The 24,666-nt window shown below is 39.5% G+C and overlaps 1 protein-coding gene across 50 annotated transcripts in view; it reads right to left on the minus strand.

The window, feature by feature from the left end:
* The window catches only part of PHF21A (PHD finger protein 21A), a 193,872-nt gene that overhangs the window by 46,131 nt on the left and 123,075 nt on the right, over nucleotides 1-24,666 (minus strand). For all 50 annotated transcript variants that reach the window (XM_069555566.1, XM_069555564.1, XM_069555591.1 and 47 more), the window contains one exon: nucleotides 187-390. In XM_069555566.1, the coding sequence (XP_069411667.1) occupies nucleotides 187-390 (204 nt within the window). The remainder of the gene's footprint in view (nucleotides 1-186; nucleotides 391-24,666) is intronic.

The raw sequence follows: 24,666 nt of genomic DNA on the forward strand, positions 1-24,666 counted from the left end.
TATTTCTTTCTGCCGATGAATTCCAAGTGATTGTTATCCCAGACACAGTATAAAAAAGTAAGCAAAAAAACTTTTGTTCAGCGCTAGTTCAGCTTGTTAGTACAGGCTGAAACAGGACCTCATTCTCCGTGCCAGTGACAATTCAGCCCACAGCACGAAGCGCGGGCTGCCCCGTGCACACGCTACCTGTGACGCAGTCAGGCTGGGGGAGGATGCGGCCGACTGCGCGTGGTGGTGGTGGTGCTGCTGCTGCTGCTGGAGCTGCTGTAGTGGTTGCTGCTGTGCTGTTTGTAGTTTGTTTTCAGATTGTGGCAATGGCTGTATTTGGAACTTGTCTGGTTGTTCTTGCTTTACTATCAGGTTCTTCCGTAGCTGTTCAACTACTCTTTTCTACCAAATGAGGACAAAAAAGAATAAAATCTATTAGAATATTGTTCTATCAGCTGTAGAGAAATAGGCAGCAATTATATGCCCCTGACAACTTTTCTGGAACCAGCTAAATCTAAGATTTGTTACATTTAAAATTTAGACAACAGATAAGACAACTGAGAAGAAACCCATGGCATAAGAAACACTTCATATATAAAGGGAAGCTGAGCCACAGATGAGAAGAAATGCTAAGGGAGGGCACACAGCAGAGCTGAGACTCCTTGACTATTATTACTTGGTGTGCCGGACTGAAGGACAGTTTAAAGTAGCAGTAAATACGTGATTCTGGAGACACACTGCCTCAATTCAAATTTCAATTCTGCTACTTACCAGTTATATGACATTGGTCAAGTCACATAACCTATCTGTGCTTCAATTTCCTGTTCTGTAAAATGAGGTAATTAACAATAACCTTAAGACTCTTACAAGTACCAAAATGCCTCATGTAAAGTACTCAGAATTATTAGTGGTGTACATTGTTGGTCATCTTTTTTCTTTTGCATCTGATAACATAGATATGGGTCATACTAATTTTTATTAATCAAACAAACATCATGTATGTACCCCAGTTTAAAACATTAAACAGACTTTAAGAAACCTCGATCCAAGCACTATATACACAAGAGACTTTACATTACTGAAACAGGTAACTCATGTAACAGGATTACAAAAACTTGGTTTAGGCAGAGTAGGGTTTTGAGTACATGGGATGAAATTTTCAAATAAATTTTTTTCCCTGACTTTATTGAAATCAAAGAAAATGGTGTGTTCAGAAACCTTCATTACTATAATACTACATTTCAACAAAGTTATGCTCCACGGAGGCGCAGACTTAACTTCATTTGCAACTAAACTTTGCATCTAGAACTACGTGGCTAAGTGAATGTCTCTTCACATGATGTCTGGAGCGGTGGAACTGAAGGCAAACGACTCAGAGAAAGTACACTAACCATTTGGGGCCTAACTTGGGCTCTGACTCTCTGGCCCTAATGGCTGGAAGAAAGTCTAAGCAGCACTCCTCATTTACACTTTTGAGGTGAGTTCACTAGCTGAGGTTTGTTACTTCTGACAAAAGCAGATAGCTATTTTCTAATATAGATTTTAAATAGAGAAGAAGAAGTAAATAAAGATCGCTAAATGAGGGGTTAAGTGAAACCATAAGGGCCAGGCTGATTTTCATATTCCTGCTTATGACGCTAACCAACTTCACTACACAACACTCTTTAAAGAAGCCAAACCTGCAGGTTATGTGCTTAACCTACTTGAACATTAAGATATTTACAAAATGGACTTTTTTTAAATGTTAAGACAATACAAAATACATTCTTGACGAAAAAAAATTTTTTTTTTTACTGATTCTTTTCAGGTAATGAAAATATCGTATAAAGGCCGGTGAAGGGGCAGGAGGCTGTACTTTACACTCTGCTAGCACTGCCTCTCTGAGAAGTTACATATTAAAAAGAAAAAAGAAAGATGCAGAGTTCAAAGTATTTCCAGAAACCCATCTGCAGAATACGAAAAATGCAAATTAATAAAAATATAAAATTCTTATAAAAATAACTTTCAAGTCTTCAAAATCCTATTTCTCAAATATAGAAGGCGGAGTAATGGGACGGATATAGTTTAAGAGAAGGGGAGTAATAGCGGTGGTGCTATGGATAATTCTGAGCATCACATGCAGATTTTATTATTTGGTGATTGCCACAACATTTAGACATTGAACAATTAAATAATTATTTAGAGCTGCTTTCAGTCCCCCTCCCCAACATATTAATCAGCATTAATTAAACATATTAACAAACTAGCTAAAGTGCAGCACTGGCAGCTAAAGAAAGGGACTAGAGAATCTTTACCAAAACAAAAACAAACCTCCCAGCTCAGATCAGCGGGAGGGGGAGAAACAATACAAACATAAGTGTGATATCTGCCAAAAAACAGACTTTGAACAAAATTAGCACCGGAAACTAAATCATTACTATACCAGGCACAAAAGGAAAGGGTGTTTTTCTCCTCTCCAGCCATCCTTGGGAAATACACTGCGCTCTTCCACTTACTGCCTAACCGGGTTAAACTAGAAGCAAGAGACAAAGCTCAGAACCCACTCCTCATGTTTTGTACAACAGAAGGGAACAGCAGGGGAAAGAACAAGAAAGGGACGCAGGCTAGAGTACTCTGAGCCATATGGCTAGAGCAAGGTGACGACCAATCAGAACCAGAATCAGGACCGTGGGAGTCAGTGAGTCACCATGCATTCACAACTGTTCCTCCCCCGGGGCCTGAAACAGAGAGAGGAGGGGAGGTGGGATCATAATACCTGCAAACTTACTAGTCTTTGAGAAGAGGGAAAGAAAGAAAAAACAGAGAGCTGTGCAGACTGGACACAGGTCAGATCGTATGAGCTGTGTAATGCTTCCTTTGAAAGAAGGCGCTAGCATATTTCAGAGAGCCGCTCAGAAATGCACTGCCCTGGCAGTCCTTGCTGTGTTCACCAGAAGATGAGACGAACATCCAGCATATAGTTGTGCACGTCTATGGATTTTTTTTTTTAATCAAGGTTCAGGTTGAGTCTTTACGTCTATTAGTTCTGGAGTGGAGGTGCTCCTTCTTTATGAGCACAGAGACTCTGCACACTCTTTTAAGGGCCAGCTAATAAGGGAGAGCTGCCCTGTGCAGTAGTTGGCTCTTCTAGGTTCCACATCCAGGCCTGTTCTAGTTCAGTCTTGTGAAAGTAAAAGTGAAGTTGCTCAGTCGTGTCCGACTCTTTGCGACCCCATGGACTGCAGCCTACCAGGCTCCTCTGTCCATGGGATTTTCCAGGCAATAGTAATACTGGAGTGGATTGCTGTTTCCTTCTCCAGGGGATCTTCCCGACCTAGGAATCGAACCTGGGTCTCCCGCACTGTAGACAGATGCTTAACCGTCTGAGCCACCAGGGAAGTGGCAAAGAACGATAATCACATTAACTCCAGTAAGACCCTGATCTAGGCGCGTACCAGTTCTGGGTGGCAGTGAGGGAACAGAGCTACAGTGTTTCATATGTCTTAGCCTGTGGTGTCAAACAAAGTTCTTAAGTAAGTAGTCTCTCATCTTCACAGGTAGTGAGCCTATATACTCTTGCTATTGTGTGTTTTAAACAAAGAAATCATGACTTCTGCTGGTTATAGATGAAGGTTATACTGGCATAAGCAACTAGGTATTTTCAATGTTATTCACATATATTCAACTTAAACATTGCTAATTATCTTAGAACATTATCCTGAAGCTTCAAGAAAAGGCAAAGTCTCACAAACTGGCTATTCGTCACTCACTAAATGCTGGAAAAGACTGAAGGCCAAAGAAGGGGACAGCAGAGGATGAGATGGTTAGATAGCATCACCGACTCAGTGGACATGAATTTGAATAAACTCCAGGAGATAGTGAAGGACAGGGAAGTCTGTCATGCTGCAGTCTTGGGGCTGCAAAGAGCTGGACACAACTCAGCAACTGAACAGCAACAAAAAACAAGTTAATGAGAGCTAAAAAGGAGGGAGGAGAGGAAGGACAAAAGAACTGGAAAAGGAAAAGCTGGGAAGAATGAAGGCAGAAAGGAGAGAGAAAAAGCTAACAATTTGCTATCTTCTCTCCTTAATATATTTTCTATAAACAACAGGCCAGTGTGCCAGACATCCAGAATGGCTAGTACTGCCCCCTTCAATTCATCTGTCAAGAAGTGCTCCAGAAACCCACCACATGATTCCACACGTCTGATTCCCTTGACATTCACATCACTAGGTTTCACCAGGGCTTGTTCAGGCAGAAGGGTTCAGAGTCCCTGACACGTGAAGTCACAGTTTCTGAGACAGGTAGTCACTGTGATAAATATTGTGATGTTCAGCAATACTATCAACGTGCTCACACGACAGCAAGACAGACCCCAAAGAAAAACACAGAAGTTTATAGGCTCAATTCAACAGAAAATCAGGTTCATTTTCCTGCTATGTAAGTCAATCACTCCAAGTGCCATGACCTTTGTCAATACAGGAGGGAGATGGAATGGGGGAAGAACAGCCTCCTCTTCCACTCAATTCACCAATTTATTCCCATCAAACCCTCACACAAATTTCAGAAAGCTTCACTTGAGAGCCAACTCCAGGCACAAGCCCTGCCCTCCACAACTGGACACTGTGCTTCAAGGCTGTTTCCCCACACAGCCACTCAGCTCACTTGTGTCCACTCAGCACTACCAGTTCATGTAACAGTTATGAGAGGGCTATGCCCACTCGATCATCTTCTCACACAGCATTGCCTTAAAACTTCGTCTTTTTTCCTCTGTGATCAACCACACAATCAGAAAATATAATCCTGATTCTTCATACCAAAAACTGATAGAGGCACGTAACTTTTCACAAATCCAGAAAATCAAGAAAAAAACGTTACCCATCTTCATACCTAAAATGCAATGAAAAAACTTTGCAGGTCTTCAGACATACCAACTGCACAAATGAAAACAGGATACTAAATTTTTTGTGTGCAGAAAAACTAACGTGGAGAAATTTATATTTGTTAATAAAATGAGAATTTAGAAAGAGAAAAGAGGATTAAAAGAACCCTTTCTACTGTCCAACTGAGAATTAATCAACTGTATTTATAAGCAACACCAACACTCAATAACAATGAAAAGGTAAGAAAGATCAGATGAGTCTTCAGAATGCTGCCATGTAATTATTCTCTAAAGAACAGGGTATGTTACTGGCATAACATCAATGACAAAAGTACAATCCAGAGTAAAAGCTACATGCTATTTAAAGGAAATAGAAAATTAAGTGACGACTCCACTATTTTATCAGCAACAACAACAACAAAAAAAAAAAAAGGAAAAGAAGCCATAAACACAAATAAGTTCCTTCTTGATGTTAACACTGAAATTTAATGGCAAGATACATACTGAAATTATTAGAGGGAATGTTCAGGGGAGAGACACAGAACAGAATTCTGACAGAGGAACAGAAGGAGGAATATCGGGGGCAGCAAAGAATATTTTCCCTTGCAGAGATCTCGTATAGCCCAGATTCTTCTACCTCTGTTAGTGGTTCAGGGCCATATTCTGAATATACTTGGGGGAATTCCTTGGTTGTCCAGTGGTTAGGACTCAGGCCTTCACCACTGGGACCCAGGTTCAATCCCTGGTTGTGGAACCAAGATCCAGTAAACTGCAAAGAGCAGCCAAAGGAAAAATATAGATGGATAGATAAAATACACACATATATTTAAATATTCATATATACGCAGATAAAAATGATTCCATTTCATTCATTTTGTAAGGGACTAGGAGGTTCCCCCCAAACACTCCAACATTCAGTTACAGCATTAGAATTAGACAAATAGCATCTAACCTTACAAGCCTCTTTTAAAAGGAATATATTCTTGAGAAACACTACCTGTTTGGCCATATAGTATCTACCCCTCATCTAATACGTGAACTGTGTATACTGTCTACTAAAGAGGATTTGTTTGGTCTTAAGAGAGTTGGGAACACAGATATTTTACAGTTCTGCAAGGTGTCACAGAATTTGTATAGTACAATTTAGATGAATTAAGGAACAGCAGCAGTTGGAATTATCAGGGTTTTTTCCTGTAAAGTTTAAAATTCTCTACATGGATGCTTAACAGATGGTAGAGAATGCATGTGTCATGATAATGATTAGATTTTGGCTTTCTTAATTAAAAAAATATTCTTTGGGGTTTACTCTTCCTTCAACACACACACACACACACACACACACACACACTGATATTTAAATCAATAGATTTTACATTCATCCCTACAGGAGATTAGACCTTTTATTCATATCAATGGGATTTATATCCCATTTCCATTGGGGATTAGATCTTTTATTTGACAGCCTGATTGTAATGCAGTTTACTTTTTTCTTATAATAGTTCATTCACGCTCTAATAGGTAAACTCAACCCCACCTTCCCCCAACTCCTTATGCAGGACTATAAAAGACTGCCAGGACAGCTATAGTCAAACTTTGTCTAAATCTATGAACCCTTCTAATAAGAACCTGAGAACTTATCTTTAATTTGCATCAAACAAGAAAAAGTGTAGCTGTTTACTCAAGAGAGAATAGTCCCTGGAGAACTACAGTGTTTCAATATGTAACACACCCAGATGCTAGGACAAAACAGTATCAACAGAGACTAAAAAAGAGCACTGCATGCTGGGAATGGTAGTTATAATATATTTATCCATAATAAAAGAGGAAGGAAGCCAAAACCAGAACCCAGTTAGCTTGCATTTAGGTTCTCTATGTTTCTTTGATGTACTAAACTATACTGTCCTGCCTGCTCCAGAAAAATGCTGAGGATCAAATGAATAAATGCTGGGGAGTGCTTAGGAAATTGTCAAGGGCAATGTGAAAAGCAGAGATGATAACCAATGAATAATACAATTTCTCTCATATGAGTTTTAAGCTCAGAGCAACAGCTAATTAAATGTGGTTTTTCTTTTCAATGTCAATTATCTTTCAATCATTTTATTTTTAACATCTAGCCAAACCCTTTATGCTTGTTCAAACTATGTTATTTTCTTAAAAAATGAGAATCACCAAACAAAGTACAGGATTCAGAAAGAGAATGCTACCTGTTGCCCTTTTATCTCAGAAATCAAACACAGTAAAGAATTTTTTCCTGTGCAGAAATCTCGTACAGCCCAGATTCTTCTACCTGTGTTAGTGGTTCAGGGCCATATTCTGAATACATACAATAGATGTCCAATTTAAATGTAACCTGACCTAGCAAAGACCCTAGATACAGTAATGCAAAGAGTAGAAAAAAACTCGTAAGAACCATTTATAATCTGTACAATTTAGCTGCTTGCTAATATTAAAAAACTGCCTGAATCATTGTGTTTGTACCACAGTGAGATATGACACACAGGCTATTGATCTGTAAATTAAGCTCCAGTTCAGTACAACGTGTGGCCCTCTGTAACTATCTGTTACAAACCTGCACGTACCACCAGCCTGTCCTTCGTCGTTCCACGGCTCTACCCCACAACTTTAAAGGCAACACTGCCTTGTTAATGTCAGAGTTGTCCCATTCACCATAGAAATCCTCTCACTGCTCTGCCCTGAAGCTGCTATGGTTCTCCTCACAAAAGAAGTATGATTGGAAATGGCTGCACAGTAGCTGTCCCTGACAAGTTGGATATGAAAATACAATTTAAGCACAATAATGATCCTAAAATGGGGGGAGGGAAAAGGAAGAACAAAACCAAAAACCTCTATTATTTTACAGAATACTGCTCAGATAACAAGAGACTGTTTTGGTGACTCAAGCCCTGGGTACCATTTGAGATAATGCAGGAAGCCTTTTTTTTTTTTTCCCACAGAAACATATGACAAAATCAGATTCTAGGAGAGCAAACATAACAGGCTATCTGACCAAATTCTGAGCAGAATACGCGCACTGAGTCACAGATCAATCAATCCCAAGGACGAGGATATCTTTTCACAATCCTCAGTTTTGCAGCTTTTTTCTTAAATGAAATAAAAAGAGAAGAGTATTAGAATACTATACTGTGTCAAGCAGGATGTATCAGGTGTAAAATATTTCTGATGAAATGTAATGCTTTCCTCACACTGAAACAAAAGTAGGGCATATAAACCACTAAACACTGATATTTCACATTGGTAAGTATTTAATGAAAGTACAACCTGAACAGCGTATTTTTTTATCATCTACCATAATAGCATACACACACAGATTAAAAGATTCCAAAGCTACTAAATGAATATCCCTTAATTTCAAAGTGTTCAGCTTCAGTATTTTATCACCAAGTATTTATTATAATCACTTAAAAAAAATGAACAGTTTATAAATATACTTTCTGACAAGACCCCGAATAAAACAACAGAGGAAGCAGTTCTATCACCTATGTAGGCTGCCAAGATGAGGGACAGTTAACTCCAAGGGATTGGATCTTACAAGACACGTGACACAGGATGATTTGCATTACTCTGTATTTAGGCTGAGTTTTCTGCAAGAGACAGAAGAAACCCGAACTCATCTTCCACAATTTCAGAGCAGGTGTGGTTTTTCTTTGTTTTAAACGGTCAGTACTAGAAATTTTAATTAGACAGAGAGAGATTTAGCAATACAGGAGAAAAGCATGAACAACGCACTTCGTTAAGAAACGTTAATTTGTATTAAATCTTAAGGATGAAGAAAAACATTTTTCACAAGCTATGAAAATGACTAAATCCAATCCACAAATCTCTACACAAGTATTTAAAGTTTTTACACACATACACGCACACGCACACACACACACACACACACGCAAGCACTTAATTCTAAGTTTTAGAAAAGATGGGATGGCCACAGCAGAAATGATTTGTTGTTTTATCTTCTGTTAGCATACTTTTCAGTCCTAAAGGTGTAGCTCACTCTTTGGCATACTGTTCTCCAGTTTCCACATCCAACAAAATAGTGAGGGTCAAAAGAGAAGAGGACACTTCACTAAACACGGGACACGTCTCTTGGTTTGTTTTTGCTGTTGTTGTTTGATTTTACTTTTTAATCTTTTTTGTTTGCACCATGCAGCATGTGGGATCTTAGTCCCCTGGTGAGGGATGGAACCCTCGCACCCAGCAGTAGAAGAGCTTGACAAGTTGGATATGAAAATACAATTTTTTAACCACTGGACTGCCAAGGAAGTCTCTCCTTGATTTTCTTTAAATAGACTTAATTTTTTGTTGTCGTCTCATTTATATTTTTTAATTTACTGAATTTTTTACTAAAGTATACTTGATACACAATATTATATAAGTTACAGGTGTATAATATAGTGGTTCACAATTTTTAGAGAGTATATTCCATTTATAGTTATTATAAAATATGTGCTATCTTCCCTGTGCTATACAATATATCCTTGCAGCTTATTTTATACCTAATAGCTTGTACCTCTTAATTCTCACCCCTATACTGCCCCTTCCTCTTCCCTCCTCCCACTGGTAACCACTAGTTTGCTCTCTGTATCTGTGATAGACCTAATTTTTTAAAGCAATTTTAACTTCACAGTAAAACTGAGTGGAAAATACAGAGAATCCCTATATATTACCTGCTCCTCCACCCATAGCCTCCTACATCAACAGTCCCATCAGAATGGTACATTTGTTAAAACTGATGAACCTATACTGATAAATCATTATCACCCCAAATCCACAGCTTATACCAGAGTTCTCTCTTTTTATTAAAATTGCAGTATAGCTGATTTACCATGCTGGGTTAGTTTCTGGTGTAAAGTCATTCAGTTATATACACATATTCTTCCCCATTACAGGTTACTGTAGAACACTGACTACAGTTACCTGTGCTCTGCAGTAGGACCTTGATGTTTATCTATTTTATACATAGTAGTCTGTATCTGCTAATCTCAAACTCGAACCGATCCCTGCCTCTTCCCCTTTGGGTAATCATAAATTTGTTCTCTATGTCTGTGAGTCTGCTTCTGTTTTTTAAATAAGTTCATCTGTACCATGTTTTAGATTCCACACATACATGAGTTCGTGTATTTGTCTCTGTCTGACTGACTTCACTTAGTGTGATAATTTCTAGGTCCATCCATGCTGCTGCAAATCATATCTTCATTCTTTTTTATGGCCATACATTCTTTTATATGTATGTATATATACACACACCACATCTTCTTTATCCATTCATCTGTCAATGGACATCTACACTGTTCCCATGCCTTTTTGGATATTGTAAATGGTGCTGCTATGGACATGGGGTACATGGATCTTTTCAAATCAGCGTTTTCTGCAGGTATCTGTCCAGGAGTGGGAGGCTGAATCATATGGTAGCTCTCATTCCAATCATGGGTAGTGTTCATTTCAATCCCAAAGAAGGGCTACACCATAGAATATTCAAACTGCTGTACAACTGCACTCATTTCACATGCTAGCAAAGGAATGCTCAAAATTCTCCAAGCTAGGCTTCAACAGTACATGAATCATGAACTTCCAGATATTCAAGCTGGAATTAGAAAAGGCAGATGAAGCAGAGATCAAACTGCCAACATCCACTGGATCACAGGAAAAGCAAGAGAATTCCAGAAAAACATCTACTTCTGCTTCATTGACTAAGCTAAAGCCTTTGACTGTGTGGATCACAACAAACTGAGGAAAATTCTTACAGAAATGGGAATACTAAACCAACTTACCTGCCTCCTGAGAAACCTGTATGCAGGTCAAGAATCAGCAGTTAGAACCAGACATGGGACAACAAACTGGTTCTGAATTGGAAAAAAAAGTACATCAAGGCTGTATACTGTCACCCTGCTTATTTAATTATATGCAGAGTACATCATGCAAAATGTTGGGCTGCATGAAGCTCAAGATTGCTGGGAGAAATATAAAAAACCTCAGATATACAGATGACACCACCCTTATGGTGGAAATTGAAGAGGAACTACAGAGCTTCTTGATGAAGGTGAAAGAGGAGAGTGAAAAAGCTGGCTTAAAACTCAGCATTCAAAAAATGAAGATCACAGCTTTTCGGTCCCATCACTTCATGGCAAATAGATGGAGAAACAATGGAAACAGTGACAGACCTTATTTTCTTGGGATCTAAAATCACTGCAGATGGTGACTATAGCCATACAATTAAAAGACACTTGCTCCCTGGAAGAAAAGCTATGACAAACCTAGACAGCATATTAAAAAGCAGAGACATTAGTTTGCCAACAAAGGTCCACTTAGTCAAAGCTATGGTTTTTCCAGTAGTCATGTATGGATGTGAGAGTTAGACCATAAAGAAGGCTGAGTGCCAAAGAACTGATGCTTCTGAACTGTGGTGTTGGAGGAAACACTTGAAAAACCTCTGGACTGCAAGGAGATCAAACCAGTCAATCCTAAAGGAAATCAATCTTGAATATTCATTGGAAGGACTGATGCTACAGCTGAAGCTCCAACACTTTGGCCACCTAATGCGAAGAGCCGACTCATCAGAAAAGACACTGATGCTGGAAAAGACAGAAGGTAGGAGGAGGAAACAACAGAGAATGAGATGGTTGGATGGCATCACCAACTCGATACACATGAGTTTGAGCAAGCTCTGGAAGATGGTGAAGGACAGACAAGCCTGGTGTGCTGCAGTCAACGGTGTCGCAAAGTGTCAGACACCACTGAGCTACTGAACAATAAAGTGAAGTCGCTCAGTTGTGTCCGACTCTTTGAGACCCCATGGACTGTAGCCTATCAGGCCCCTCCGTCCATGGGATTTTCCAGGCAAGAGTGCTGGAGTGGATTGCCATTTCCTTCTCCAGGGGATCTTCCTGACCCAGGAATCGAACCCGGGTCTCCTGCACTGCGGGCAGACGCTTTACCATCTGAGCCACAAGGGAAGCCCTGAACAACAATGGCAGCTCTAGTTTTAGTTTTTTGAGAAACTACCATTCTGTTCACCATAGTGGCTGTACCATACACTCTCACCAACAGTGTAGGAGGGTTTAGCTTTCACTCAATGTTGTACAGGAGTTTTGACAAATATATAACAACATGTATCCACTATTGTAATATCATATGGAATAGTTTCATTGCCCTAAAAATCCTCTGTGCTCTAACTCTCCAGCACTCAACCCCTGGCATCCACTGATCATTTTACTGTCTCCATAATTTAGGCTTTTCCAGAATGTCATCTGTTGCAATCATACAGTAGGTAGCCTTTACAAACTGGCTTCTTTCACTTAATAATAAATATTGGTTTTCCATGTCTTTTTGTCCCCATATATAATATTCCATTGTCTGAATATACCACAGTAGTCTCTTGATTTTCAGATACAGTGTAATGTGAGTGATTACAATAAAAACAGCAACAATAGTATCAAATAGCTATTACCTGCCAAGTAAGACAGTAAGGCTCTGAGCATCTAAGGGACTGGACCTAGGTCTCAAGTTAGGGGAAGAGTCAGACTTACAAGTTTTAGTTCCTGATACCTGATTTCTATCTTTCCTCTCTCTCTCACTGCATTATTTAACTTGCTGGTAAGGACCTGAAGTTCTCACATCTATTAACATACAATTTGTTTGTGATCTTGGGTAAGTTATTTACCTGATCTTGGTCTCAGTTTCTCCACTCAGTATTCAATATTTTCTTGTTTATAAATCTGTGAATCTCTAAATGGCAAGAATACAATCTCATTATCTTTACTTTTCATCTCTATAAGCACAGTACACAGAAAACTAGTGATGCTCACAATGATGATCTTGACACACTACAAAGAGGCTAAATCATTAAAGAATAGTTTGATTCAAGGATTAAACATTCACATGAACAAGGGTCAAGCAGGTAATGCATGTGAATGAAGCAGGCCAGCTATGAGACAATAGAGAGTGTTGGGGACTACAGTCAACTGGAGAGGGAAGGACCTGTCCAAAAGCCCTAACGCAAGAATTGCTTTTACACTGTTAAAATACCTTTATTACTTAGATTAAGCCCATGGGTTACCAGTATTCAACTTTTAGACAGTAATTAGATCTTCCTGGTGGCTCAGAATTACATTCACTGAACTATAGTTACTAGGAAAGGGATCAGTCATTACTTAGGAAATTTTTCAACAGTAAAAGGATAGCAAAAAGAACTTCAGATAACCCCCAAATTCAAATGGCTTTCCTGTTAATCAAAATCTTATTTATCATTGTTAAATGGCTGGGTTGAGACTTCAGTGGGAAGAAGCGCAGATATAAAAGCAAGTGATAAATGGGAACTGAGAAAAATATCTTAAGAGAAAGACAACAATACACAAAATATAAAAGAACAAAAAATTTAGTAATAATATGTTCCATAATTGTGGCAATTTTATCCAAATAGCTTCAAGTACTTTGTAGACAATTTACCCTCCCCCCCATCATGTAACACCAACCTAAGAATGAGCTGGAATCGGTTTCTCTACCACTGAACTGCAGCTGTCTCTAGGACTGAAGAAAGCAGCTGTTTAAACAGCCACACTGCAGAGGTCAGAAAAATGAAAACCACCTTGTTGAAGCTGCCCAGGGAATTACAGTAAGCAAAATGCAATCATCAGACTTGGAATCAACCACAACACCAGAAACATCTCCTATACTTAACTGGCTCTCATTTCTGAGTACTCCAGATTTTTTTTTACTAAATGATTTTCAGTTTACATGATTAAGAAAAAGGAATCCATGTTATAAACATGGATTATTAATGTATTCATTAATAATTTTTCAAGAATCTTACTTTCTGAGTGAACCATAAATGAAAAGTGATTCCATTTTCACAAATATTTCCCTAACGCTGTGCTTCTTTTAGCTTAAGCAATCATACGTTCATACAGCACTTTGTATTTGTAAATTCTCATACCCTCTTATCAAATAAGATTCTCACTACTGTGTGGGGTGAATTAAGACAACTGTCTTTGATTAGACAGGGACACTGAGGTGATTGATGGCTAGCCAAAAGTTATGCAGTTACTTCATAGTAAAAAGGGCACTAGAATATGGACTTCCTCTCCCCTAGAAAACTAGTCTGAATGAAGCTCTGTTCACTGAACAAAGAGCTGAAGCTCGTTTGTCTGAGCCAGTCCTTCTGGGGTTGACAGGAGGCTGGGTGACATCCAAGTGGACTGTCTAAAAGAGGAGTATCTTTGAGATACTGGACTGTCTAAAACTGGTGTGGGGAGATCAGCCAGGGGGAGAAACGTCCTCTGCTGGGCATCAGTCTCTAGATATAGTAACTGCCAGGAAACAAAGACAGGCCATTGAAAGCCAAGGAAGAAGAACAGCCTGCACAACAACCTGAAGGGGCCAAGCAGGAGAGGTACCCGAGGATACGGTCAAGGTGGGAAATGGGACAGTCAGAGATGAGGCATGGATGGTTCATAGATGGGTCTGGAGCAAATTGCACAGAGAGTGATCCTTCTTAGAAAAACTTCCTATAGGCTCTGAACATCAAAAGAGCTGGGAATGTTCTTAAAGGGATTGTGATGTCCTAGATAACTTGCTCCAAAAGGCCAGAAGACTGTAATTCTGTCAGCAAAGATATTCTCTCTGGCAGCTGAGAAGGGATACATGATGAACAACCCGACAAGAATGACATGCTTCCTTCACCTATGGAGTACGACAGACAATTCCAAGATACTGTTGCTAATCTTATACCTCAAGCCAAAAACTTTAATTCTGGAGCAATGACTTCAATTTAATAAATGTAATGGGCTTCCCTTGTGGCTCAGCTGGTAAAGAATCCACCTGCAACGCAGGAGACCAGGGTTCGATTCCTGGGCTGGGAAGATCTCCTGGAGAAGGGAAAGGCTCCCCACTCCAGTATTCTGGCCTGGAGAATTCCATGGACTGTAAAGTCCATGAGATTGCAAAGAGTTAGACACGACTGAGTGACTTTTCACTAATGGATGTTGGAAACATGTATGTGCGTGCGTGCTAAGTTGCTTCAGTTGTGCCCAACTGTTTGCAACCCTATGAACCACAGCTCACCAGGCTCCTCTGTCCGTGGGTTTCTCCAGGCAAAAATACTGGAGTGGGCTGCTGTGCCTTCCGCCAGGGGATCTTCCAAACCCAGGGATTGAACCTGCGTCTCTTACATTTCCTGCATTGGCAGACGGGTTCTTTGACCACTAGTGCCACCTGTGAAGCTTGGCAGCATTTATACTGCCATATAAAACATTGGGTTCCAGAATTTAAGGCAGTAAATCACAGCAAACTTTACACACCAGACACTAATATCAAGCTAGGTTTAAAATTTTTATTCACTAACAGATTTATCCTACTGCCGTTTAAACTATACAACTACTTTGCCTTTAAAATAAAGCACAGATGATCAAAATCCATATGCAAAGGGGCTGGAGAAATAACACTACAAACCAAACAGAGAGGTTTTCAAATCAGCCTCCCTGCTTTCAGAGCTGCTTCGAGGAATCCTGGCTGCCCCTCCCCCACCCGCCATGCAAGACCAGGGCTCAGTCAGTAAGACGGCTGTGCAAGTGACAGAGCCATCACTTCTGCTTAGTCTCCACAAGCCTAATGTATGTGATGCTGAATTTACTTATCTCAGTAGGCAGCACAGCCACGCCAGGAGTGGTAATGTTTTAGACTCGGTAAGAACAAGATGTCAGGGGTTTTGTTGTTGTGGCATCATTCCGCAACACCTTATTTCAACTCTGTGCTGAGCTGGCAAAAACACTCAATCAACCCGGCTCTATAATCCAGCTCCGCTTACCCTTCAGATGTTCCAGTAGCAGGATGGATTCGCTATATTCACCGGCAATGTGACATACGAGTAACACAGATTTGTCCATTAATCACACCCTTTGAATGTCTCCTTGGTCCTTTCCTGTCCTTGTACCTCCCAGCTGTCATTTTCCTTTCTAAACATTTCCTGTGGTATTTTCATCCAAAGGCCCTAAGGATCTAACTCCATGGCAAGCCCACAGAAACGTGTGTAACAGTCACTGCTATACGGACATCCCAGGAGAAAGACCCATCAGACGGCATCCGGGCTTCCTACAGCCTCCTCTATTCAGCCGAGAATGAGAGGAGACGGCCGTTCCCATCCCCTTTGGAAGGACACAGTTGATTTAAGGACAGCGGTGAGGGCGAGCACGACAGACCTGCCCGGAGAAAGCAAGGATGTCTGTCGTCTGATGGATACAGTGGAATGGACCTACTCGTGTGCAGGCTGTCAGTCTTGCCACTAATCAGAAGGGGGAAAGCATCTTCAGGAAAAGAAAACGGAACAAACTGAGTGGAAAAGAAGAAGTGACATGAAAGTACAATGTTTAACAAGCAGCTTTTCTTGGTGGTTGAAGGTGCTCCTTTCCCGAGAATTCCTGTAACAGGAAGGAATCATTCCTACACAGGGGTACATACCTATACGTCACAGGGTGTTTGTGTGTGTGACAGTTATACTGTCATAATTTTAGATGGTTAAACCTCTGCTCCGGGTATAAAAGATCAGAGCACTTGTCACCCTTGGTGCAGGTAGAGAGAGATAGAGTAGTTGAGCAGTTCATTTTTCTTTATAATTACACTCCATTAACCTTCCACATGAGAGCTCCCCTGTGCTTTCATACCAGCAGCACCAACTGGCGGCATTTGATAAGCCTCTACAGAGTCTGCAAGACCAGCACATGCAACAAAAGGAACACTTTAATACTGCAGACTTAAGCAGAAGCTGAACGCGGGTCTACAGCTCCTCTACTTATTGGCACACACATTCAGCTCAATTATACATGTGTAGCAAAAACAAACCAAAATCATAAAGTCTTGGAACCAGCAAACAGATGATGGGAGCTCATTCAAACCAAAAGCGATTCAAAATCTTCTGATAATCTTTATAATATTAAAACCCCAAATTTATTACTATTTTTCTAATCTTGGATAATGTGGCACCCTATAAGAAATGTGCTCGATAAACTAAAGCTTGAAGGGTGACACAATTACTGGGTGATCTCTCTTAACAATTAGATCACACTGGTGACTACAAGCTGCCTGTTGTGACTGTAATTTACTCACGTAAGTGTTTCTCCTTAGGTATCTCTCAGTAACCCGTTAAAAAAATTCATTAAGAACTAGCACTAAGTCAGTCTTTATCCTTCTTGACAATGCACACATAAGTGATTTCCTTTTTCCCTTTTTTGAAGACAGAGAGAAAGAGACGGAGACCTATCCCATTAATAATGCATTCTCCTGCAGTTTTTAATGCAGTGCCCTGGATGCTTCTTTCAATACGTACAAAGGTAGATTAGTGCTCTTCCTACCCTAGCAAAGACCAGGTATTACATGCTTGAGCCAGTCTGGGAAATAGAGGCTGGCACAGTTAATCATGAATCATCATTTAGTCACTCAATCATGTCCAACTCTTTGTGACCCTATGGATGGTAAGTAGCCTCTGTCCATGGAATTCTCCAGGCAAGAATACTGGAGTGGGTTGCCGTTTCCTTCTCCAGGGATTTTCCTGATGCAGGAATCGAACCCAGGTCTCCTGCATTGCAGGCAGATTCTTTACCGACTGAGCTATGAGGGAAGCTCCCAATTATTGGAAACAAAAGAAGCCAAAATTTGTACCTTTGCCCTAACCAATGGCATCCATAGCCCTCACAACATTTCAGAATAATGTTTCCATCATTGTAGCTTGTGTTTCTGGGTATATTCCCTAACCACAGTGATCTAAAGAAGGGTACAGGCACCCTGACAATGCTGCTCACTACTAACTCTCTTTCTTTGGCAAACTTATGCACTAAGGATATTGGTCTATGATAAGTGTAATCTGACAATCAGAAGATTAAAGTATAAGAATTCAGAGGTACAGCATATTCTTCATCAAATGTTACATTTAAAACACTTTGTTTAGAGGTATAAACTACAGCAAGACCTTGTTTTTGAAAATTAATGAGATTCTTAGTACTTCTCAAAGTATCTGGCAGAGAAATGATTGTTTGCGTTCATAGTCTGAAGACGGATGATTGGATTTGGGTGTTCCGCTACACGTTTTTTCTTCTATGCTTTATATTTGAAACTGAAAGATTTTTCCATTAATATTTTTCTTTTGCTTAATACCATTACAAACACATTACTTTTATATTTGCAGGCCACTTACCACCATGGTATCCTTTTTTAAAAATGCTTTTCTTAGCCCAAATATCAGACTTGTGCTTGCAACTAAATAGTTCATAATTCTTTGAAACCCAGTATCAAAGACATAATTTTAAGATATTCTGGCTGCATATTAAATGCTGAAGTATTCAGCATACTGATGCTGAATGACCAAATGCCAAAAGATAAAGCCAGCCCATGCCTGTAGGAAGCAGCTCCAGAAAATGTTGGGTTTCAATGTCCAGATCCAGTGACAGTCAGGCTTCTCTTCTGCTTAATATGCACATTTTTCATTTCCTAATGAGTAGAATTTCTTCCCCCAAGTACTTATATTTCAGTTTTAAAAGTGGTAGACATTAACCACTGTCTATAACCACGCCAAGAATTAGGCAAAAGCCAATCTACCTGCTCAGACCGTGGCTCTGACTCATTGCTGGACCATCTGTTTATGTGTGCTGCTCGTCTCACGGTGCAAATCAACCTGCTGCTGGGCATATCTGCCTCACGCTGCAAACTCATTCTGCAGTTTCAGCCTCCCACACCAGCAACTGGTCCTCTTATTGGAATCTAAAACTACCACTTCAATCAACTAGAGTCAGACCTTATTCTACTGCTCTTGTACCAAAAAATGATACACCACAGGCCCATGTGCAAACAGGTCATCTCTGAACACTGGGCTCATGAGGAAGGTGGCAGCACAGGTTTGCTCCTATCAAAACATTTTAGTACCATCAGCAGCAATCAGCCTGCTACCCAGAAATATACATGTACGGCTGTGGAGAAGCTAAAAAGATTACTGAATCCCAGTGGACAAGAGCATGAAATACAAATACAAACCATTCTGGGTCTCCTTTGTTTTAAAGATTGGCAACTTATCCAGAGATGGGTTTCTATCTGTGTGATTAATGCACAAATTTAAAGCAGCATTAGAAAAGGTTCTCAGAACATTCTCTGAAATCCACAACTACCAATTTGCTTGCTATTTTGCACACACTTTGCTAATCATTCTTTTATCTTAGATTTAAAAGGATGTTAGGGCTATAATAGGTAGTCAAGTTTTGATGACATTATTTATTGAATATACTTACAAAGTGTGTAGTACAGTATTAGATTTTGTGGCATAATATTAAAAAGCTAAATTCTTTAGGAAATTTATGTAGCTATTTTAGAAAATAGAAGATGTGTGTGTAAAACAGCTATAACATTTCTTATAGATTAACAAGCAAAATTATTGGAAGATTTTTAAAAATATGTGAACAAAGCAGAGAGAAAATAGAGTCAGTACAAGTAAGAAAGTCAAACCTGGGAGTGTACATTTTGACCAGCGACAATCTAAACGGCTTTCTTGAGACAAAAACAATTAAACATGGGGTATCAATAACAATTTAAAATTTTACTTTGGAGAAATACAGTACTACTGCAAGTTTAGATGCTAGTGTTTGATTTATGTAAAGAATTTGAGAAGACTGTTCTTTGAGAATAAAATATAGAATTAATCTATCTTGTTTCTAACAAATACACTTGGAAATGCAGGTCTATTTTTAGAAAGGAAATTTTTTAAATGTATACGTAGAGGACTAAAACATGTGTAATTCTGAAGGAGCTGAAAAGTTACTAGATTGGTGGTTACAGGACATGAAATTATGTCAATGATGTGTAGAAACTGACCTGAAAACACAGACTTGAGAGAACCAAATATTGTGTTGCTTATTAGCAATAGATATCTGGGGATGACAAAGCACAGGAATGAGAGACACTGATACCTTCCTGAGAATTTCTGTGTCTTTAATGGGTGAGCAATTCATCATGTTTCATTTTGTTCAAGGTACTACTGTCTCCAATATACACAAACATCTTAACTTTTCTCCTAAGCATGAGTTACAGCAGTGGTGAAGAGAAATATCTGCCCCATCCCCCTGTGCAAAGTCACAGCTTCCTACAAGACTGGCAGCAATAGGACTTCTACTAAACAACTACCAACATTCTTAGTCTTTTTTTTTTTTTTTTTTAAGACACTGATAAATAGAAACAATCTAGAGAGGATTCTGGAGAAGGCAATGGCAGCCCACTCCAGTACTCCTGCAAGAACACTGGAGTGGGCTGCCATTGCCTTCTCCAGAATTCTCTCTAGATTGTTTGATCCCATGGGTGGAGGAGCCTGGTGGGCTGCAGTCCATGGGGTCGCTAGGAGTCGGACATGACTGAGCGACTTCACTTTCACTTTTCACTTTCATGCACTGGAGAAGGAAATGGCAACCCACTCCAGTGTTCTTGCCTGGAGAATCCCAGGGACGGGGGAGCCTGGTGGGCTGCCATCTAAGGGGTCGCACAGAGTCGGACACGACTGAAGTGACTTAGCAGCAGCAGAGAGGATTCTAATTTTTACATTGACCGGAGTGTGGAGGCCAGTATGTCAACCCCTTCAACTGCATGATACTTGCAAAACCAAACAAAATAGTACCAGTCAAATTATAGGTGAAGACAGCAAACTAAAGAAGAGAGCAACATGTCCAGCATAAGGAACTGCTACATCTTTCCCTGCGTTATGCTATGAAAACAAACTATTCACTTCTGTAATATACACCAAGGAATTCAGTATTATTTGGAAACTATATCCTCCTACCTTTAGACTTAACAGCAGATAAATCCTACCTCTTACTTATACTCCACTGGGAGTTGCAGGGTCTTCCTTCACCAAGATATGAAAATACTCATAATCCTTCTGAACTCACTGCTGAAAATGACTACAGTTCAAATGTGGGACTAAAGAAAATACTCAATTACCTCAACTAGCTAACAGTCAAACTGTAGATGTTAAAGACTTAAATGTTTTCCTATTGAAAAACAGTAGATTTAAAACTGACCAAAAACTCAGCAACTATAACAGTCTAATGATTTTAAACTGTGTTCCAACCCGTTGGAACACTTCTATTAGAATATAAACTTACAGGTCAGTTTTTCATTATTTCTTTCATAGTCAGAGGTCACTATTTATGTCATTTTCTAAATTAAAAATCTATGTTAAAACAAGAATTTAAACTCTAAACTTTAAGTAGTGCCACATCAACAGTTCAACAAATCTTAACCATCAAACCCAGACATTTTGCTAACACACATGAAATAACACACTGGAACTTATTAATAACTTAGCTACTTTAAAAGCAGAAACTTCACAGAAGTCATGTATTGCTCTGGGAGGGAACCTGAGGGGGGATGCGGAAGCTGAAAAATCATCAAAGTCAAGGATTCTGTAACTACCAGGGTAGCAGGAATGGGGCAGTGTTTTAGAATTAAGATTTTAGAATCAGGTCTCTACAATGTTTTAGAATGCCTAATGATATGGCCGGAGAAGGCAATGGCACCCTACTCCAGTACTCTTGCCTGGAAAATCCTATGGACGGAGGAGCCTGGTAGGCTGCAGTCCATGGGGTTGCGAAGAGTCGGACACGACTGAGTGACTTCACTTTCATTTTTCACTTTCATGCACTGGAGAAGGGAATGGCAACCCACTCCAGTGTTCTTGCCTGGAGAATCCCACGGATGGGGGAGCCTGGTGGGCTGCTGTCTATGGGGGTCGCACAGAGTCGGACACGACTGACACGACGCAGCAGCAGCAGCAGCAGCAGCAGCAGCAATGATATGGCCATTCAAACTTCCATATCAATGAACTTCTATTCCAGTGAATTACTGCCATGTACTTAACCAATGGGCTTGTAGGTTTTAATGAGATAAAACCACATTCACCTGACCTGAGACCAAATAATGAAAGTCACAGTTGTGGTGACTAATCAGTGCTTCAGCCACGTGTCCCACAGCTTCAACAGAGCAGCTAATAACACAGGGAAGAAAACAAAAACACTGCTAGCTAACACTGCATTTCTGTATAAGAAAAGAGCAGGAAGGGGATTAGCGGTATTCTTTCTTTCCCCCTGATGCTTACATTTTTAAAATTCCATTAGTATCTTGCCAGATTTTCAAGAGAAAGACTGCATGCATCAGAGTTAACTGCTAAGATAGGCCATGGGAGAATAAAACCAATAAGAAACCTTTCTGTTCTGCACTTCACAGGGCTGTCACTCGTACTAGAAAAACGTCACTTTGAAGCCCTGTTTGCATTCCATTTTTAACTAGAGGGAAGAGGATGGAGGTCTTTGGTTTCTATGACAACCCAGATGGGCCACAATACAAGATACTTACAAATGTTCAATCGCAGGGATGCCAAATCAAATTAAGGCAGAGTTAGCACTACTTCATAAAAACTAGACGGGGGAGAAAACAAAATGCTTACGGCAAAATGATGCCATTTCTAGAGGTGGTTCTGCAAGATTTCATGCAGAAATATAAGAGAAAGAGGGGCTATTTTTAGTAAAAACAAATAAAGTGGCAAAACTATTATACAAAAATAAAGCTCCAATTTACATGAGTAAATGTTTTCATTAAATTTGACTACTGGAAAATTACTACCTCACTTAATGTTTAAAAAAAATTCCTCTCAAACAACATGAATTTCATTAGTGATTTAAATCATTACAGTCTGGCACACTGGCTGGGCTTTAATGGTAAGTTGAGCTCCTTGGAGCAACTTTTTCCCTTCCTTCATCCTCAAGATTTGTTTCTATATTTGGCTTTCATAACTAGGTTACTTAGACCTCAAAATAATTGTGGAATGGCTAATGTTTTTCAGAAAGGAACTAATCTGTAACTTGTACTTACTATAATCTGTGAAATTTAACTTTCCAGTAGAACGCAAGAGTAATCTATTGGATTCCTTTCTGTTTATAAATTATGACTTCTCAGCAAACACTTCTAGCTTTTAAAAATACTGTTCTAAAAAAAAAGATATTTACATGTGGCCCTCTTCATTTCAGGAGAAAAAGGAAATGCTTTATATTCAATCTTAGTAAGTGATCTGCTTTAGATCATGTATCTCACCAGTGGGGCAACATTTTTAATACCCTTAATATCATAATGAAGAATTATGGTCCTCACCTCCAAAAATGTCATAAGTACAAGAATATATACACACATATTTTGCACCTATTTCAGGGTGTTGAGTCCCACCTCACTTCAGACAGCTTCCAAGGGCTAGTTAACATCCTTATTCAGGTACCTTCTTCCCCAAAGCCACAATCACACACTTGTAATAACAGAAGTCTCCCCTTAAAAAAACTTATTTTCAACAATAAGTAGACTGATGGTACATTTCTACCTAAAACACAGGTCAAATAAAGTGGATTTAAACAAAATTCATTAGTTTAGTAAATATGTACCTGCTGTAAACATTATGCAAGTTTGAAAACTATTGTTTCAACTCTTTTAGACTTGCAATATCAGGTAAGTTTGTCTCTGGGCTTTTTTCTTCTCCCCCAAATGGCACAGACCCATTTAAAATTATTTTTTAAAATTCTGAGGTAAAAGAAGGCTGTAAAACCAGAACCAGAAAAAGTCCCTCAGTAGAATCTTTTTAAAACTAAGATGCTCATTGTTTTGAAAAGAAAAATCTGTATGCGAAGAGCTCCATTTAAACAAAAACAGCCCTGAGAATGTTGTACCTGATGTACTGTACAAAGGAAGAGCTTGGGTTGAAGGCTAAAACACATTACCAGCCAGGATGCTGGCTTCCCTTTCATCCCATCTATATGACTCTGGTCAGTACTCCACTTTAATATTCAGTTCAGTTCAGTCACTCAGTCGTGTCTGACTCTTTGTGACCCCACGACCTGCAGCACGCCAGGCTTCCCTGTGCATCAACAATTCCTGGAGTTTACTCAAACTCATGTCCACTGAGTCGGTGATGCCATTCAACCAACTCATTCTCTGTCATCCCTTTTTCCTCCTTCAATTTTGCAGCAGGGTTTTTTCCAAAGAGTCCATTTTCTGCATCAGGTGGTCAAAGTATTGGAAAAAATCATCAGTCCTTCCAATGAATATTCAGGACTGATCTCCTTTAAGATGGATAGGTGGATCTCCTTTCAGTCCAAGGGACTCTCGAGAGTCTCCAACACCACAGTTCAAAAGCATCAATTCTTCGGCGCTCAACTTTCTTTATAGTCCAACTCTCACATCCATACATGACTACTGGAAAAACCATAGCTTTGACTAGACGGGTATTTGTTGACAAAGTAATGTCTCTGCTTTTTAATATGCTGTCTAGGATGATCATAGCTTTTCTTCCAAGGAGCAAGCATCTTTTAATTTCATGGCTGCAATCACCATCTGCAGTGATTTTGGAGCCCAAAAAGATAAAGTCTGTCACTATTTCCATTGTTTCCTCTTTTATTTGTTATGAAGTGATGGGACCGGATGCCAAGATCTTAGTTTTCTGAATGTTGAGTTTTAAGCCAACTTTTTCACTCTCCTCTTTCACTTTCATCAAGAGGCTCTTTAAGAGTGGTATCATCTGCATATCTGAGGTTACTGATATTTCTCCTGGCACTCTTGATTCCAGCTTGTGCTTCATCCAGCCCAGCATTTCTCATGATGTACTTCCACATATAAGTTAAACAAGCAGGGTGACAATATACAGCCTTAACGTACTCCTTTCCCGATGTGGAACCAATCTGTTGTTCCACGTCCAGTTCTAACTGTTGTTAAACTTTAATATTAGTTTTCTCTATAAAATT

The sequence above is a fragment of the Ovis canadensis genome, chromosome 15, assembly GCF_042477335.2.
Source record: "Ovis canadensis isolate MfBH-ARS-UI-01 breed Bighorn chromosome 15, ARS-UI_OviCan_v2, whole genome shotgun sequence".
NCBI lineage: Eukaryota > Metazoa > Chordata > Mammalia > Artiodactyla > Bovidae > Ovis > Ovis canadensis.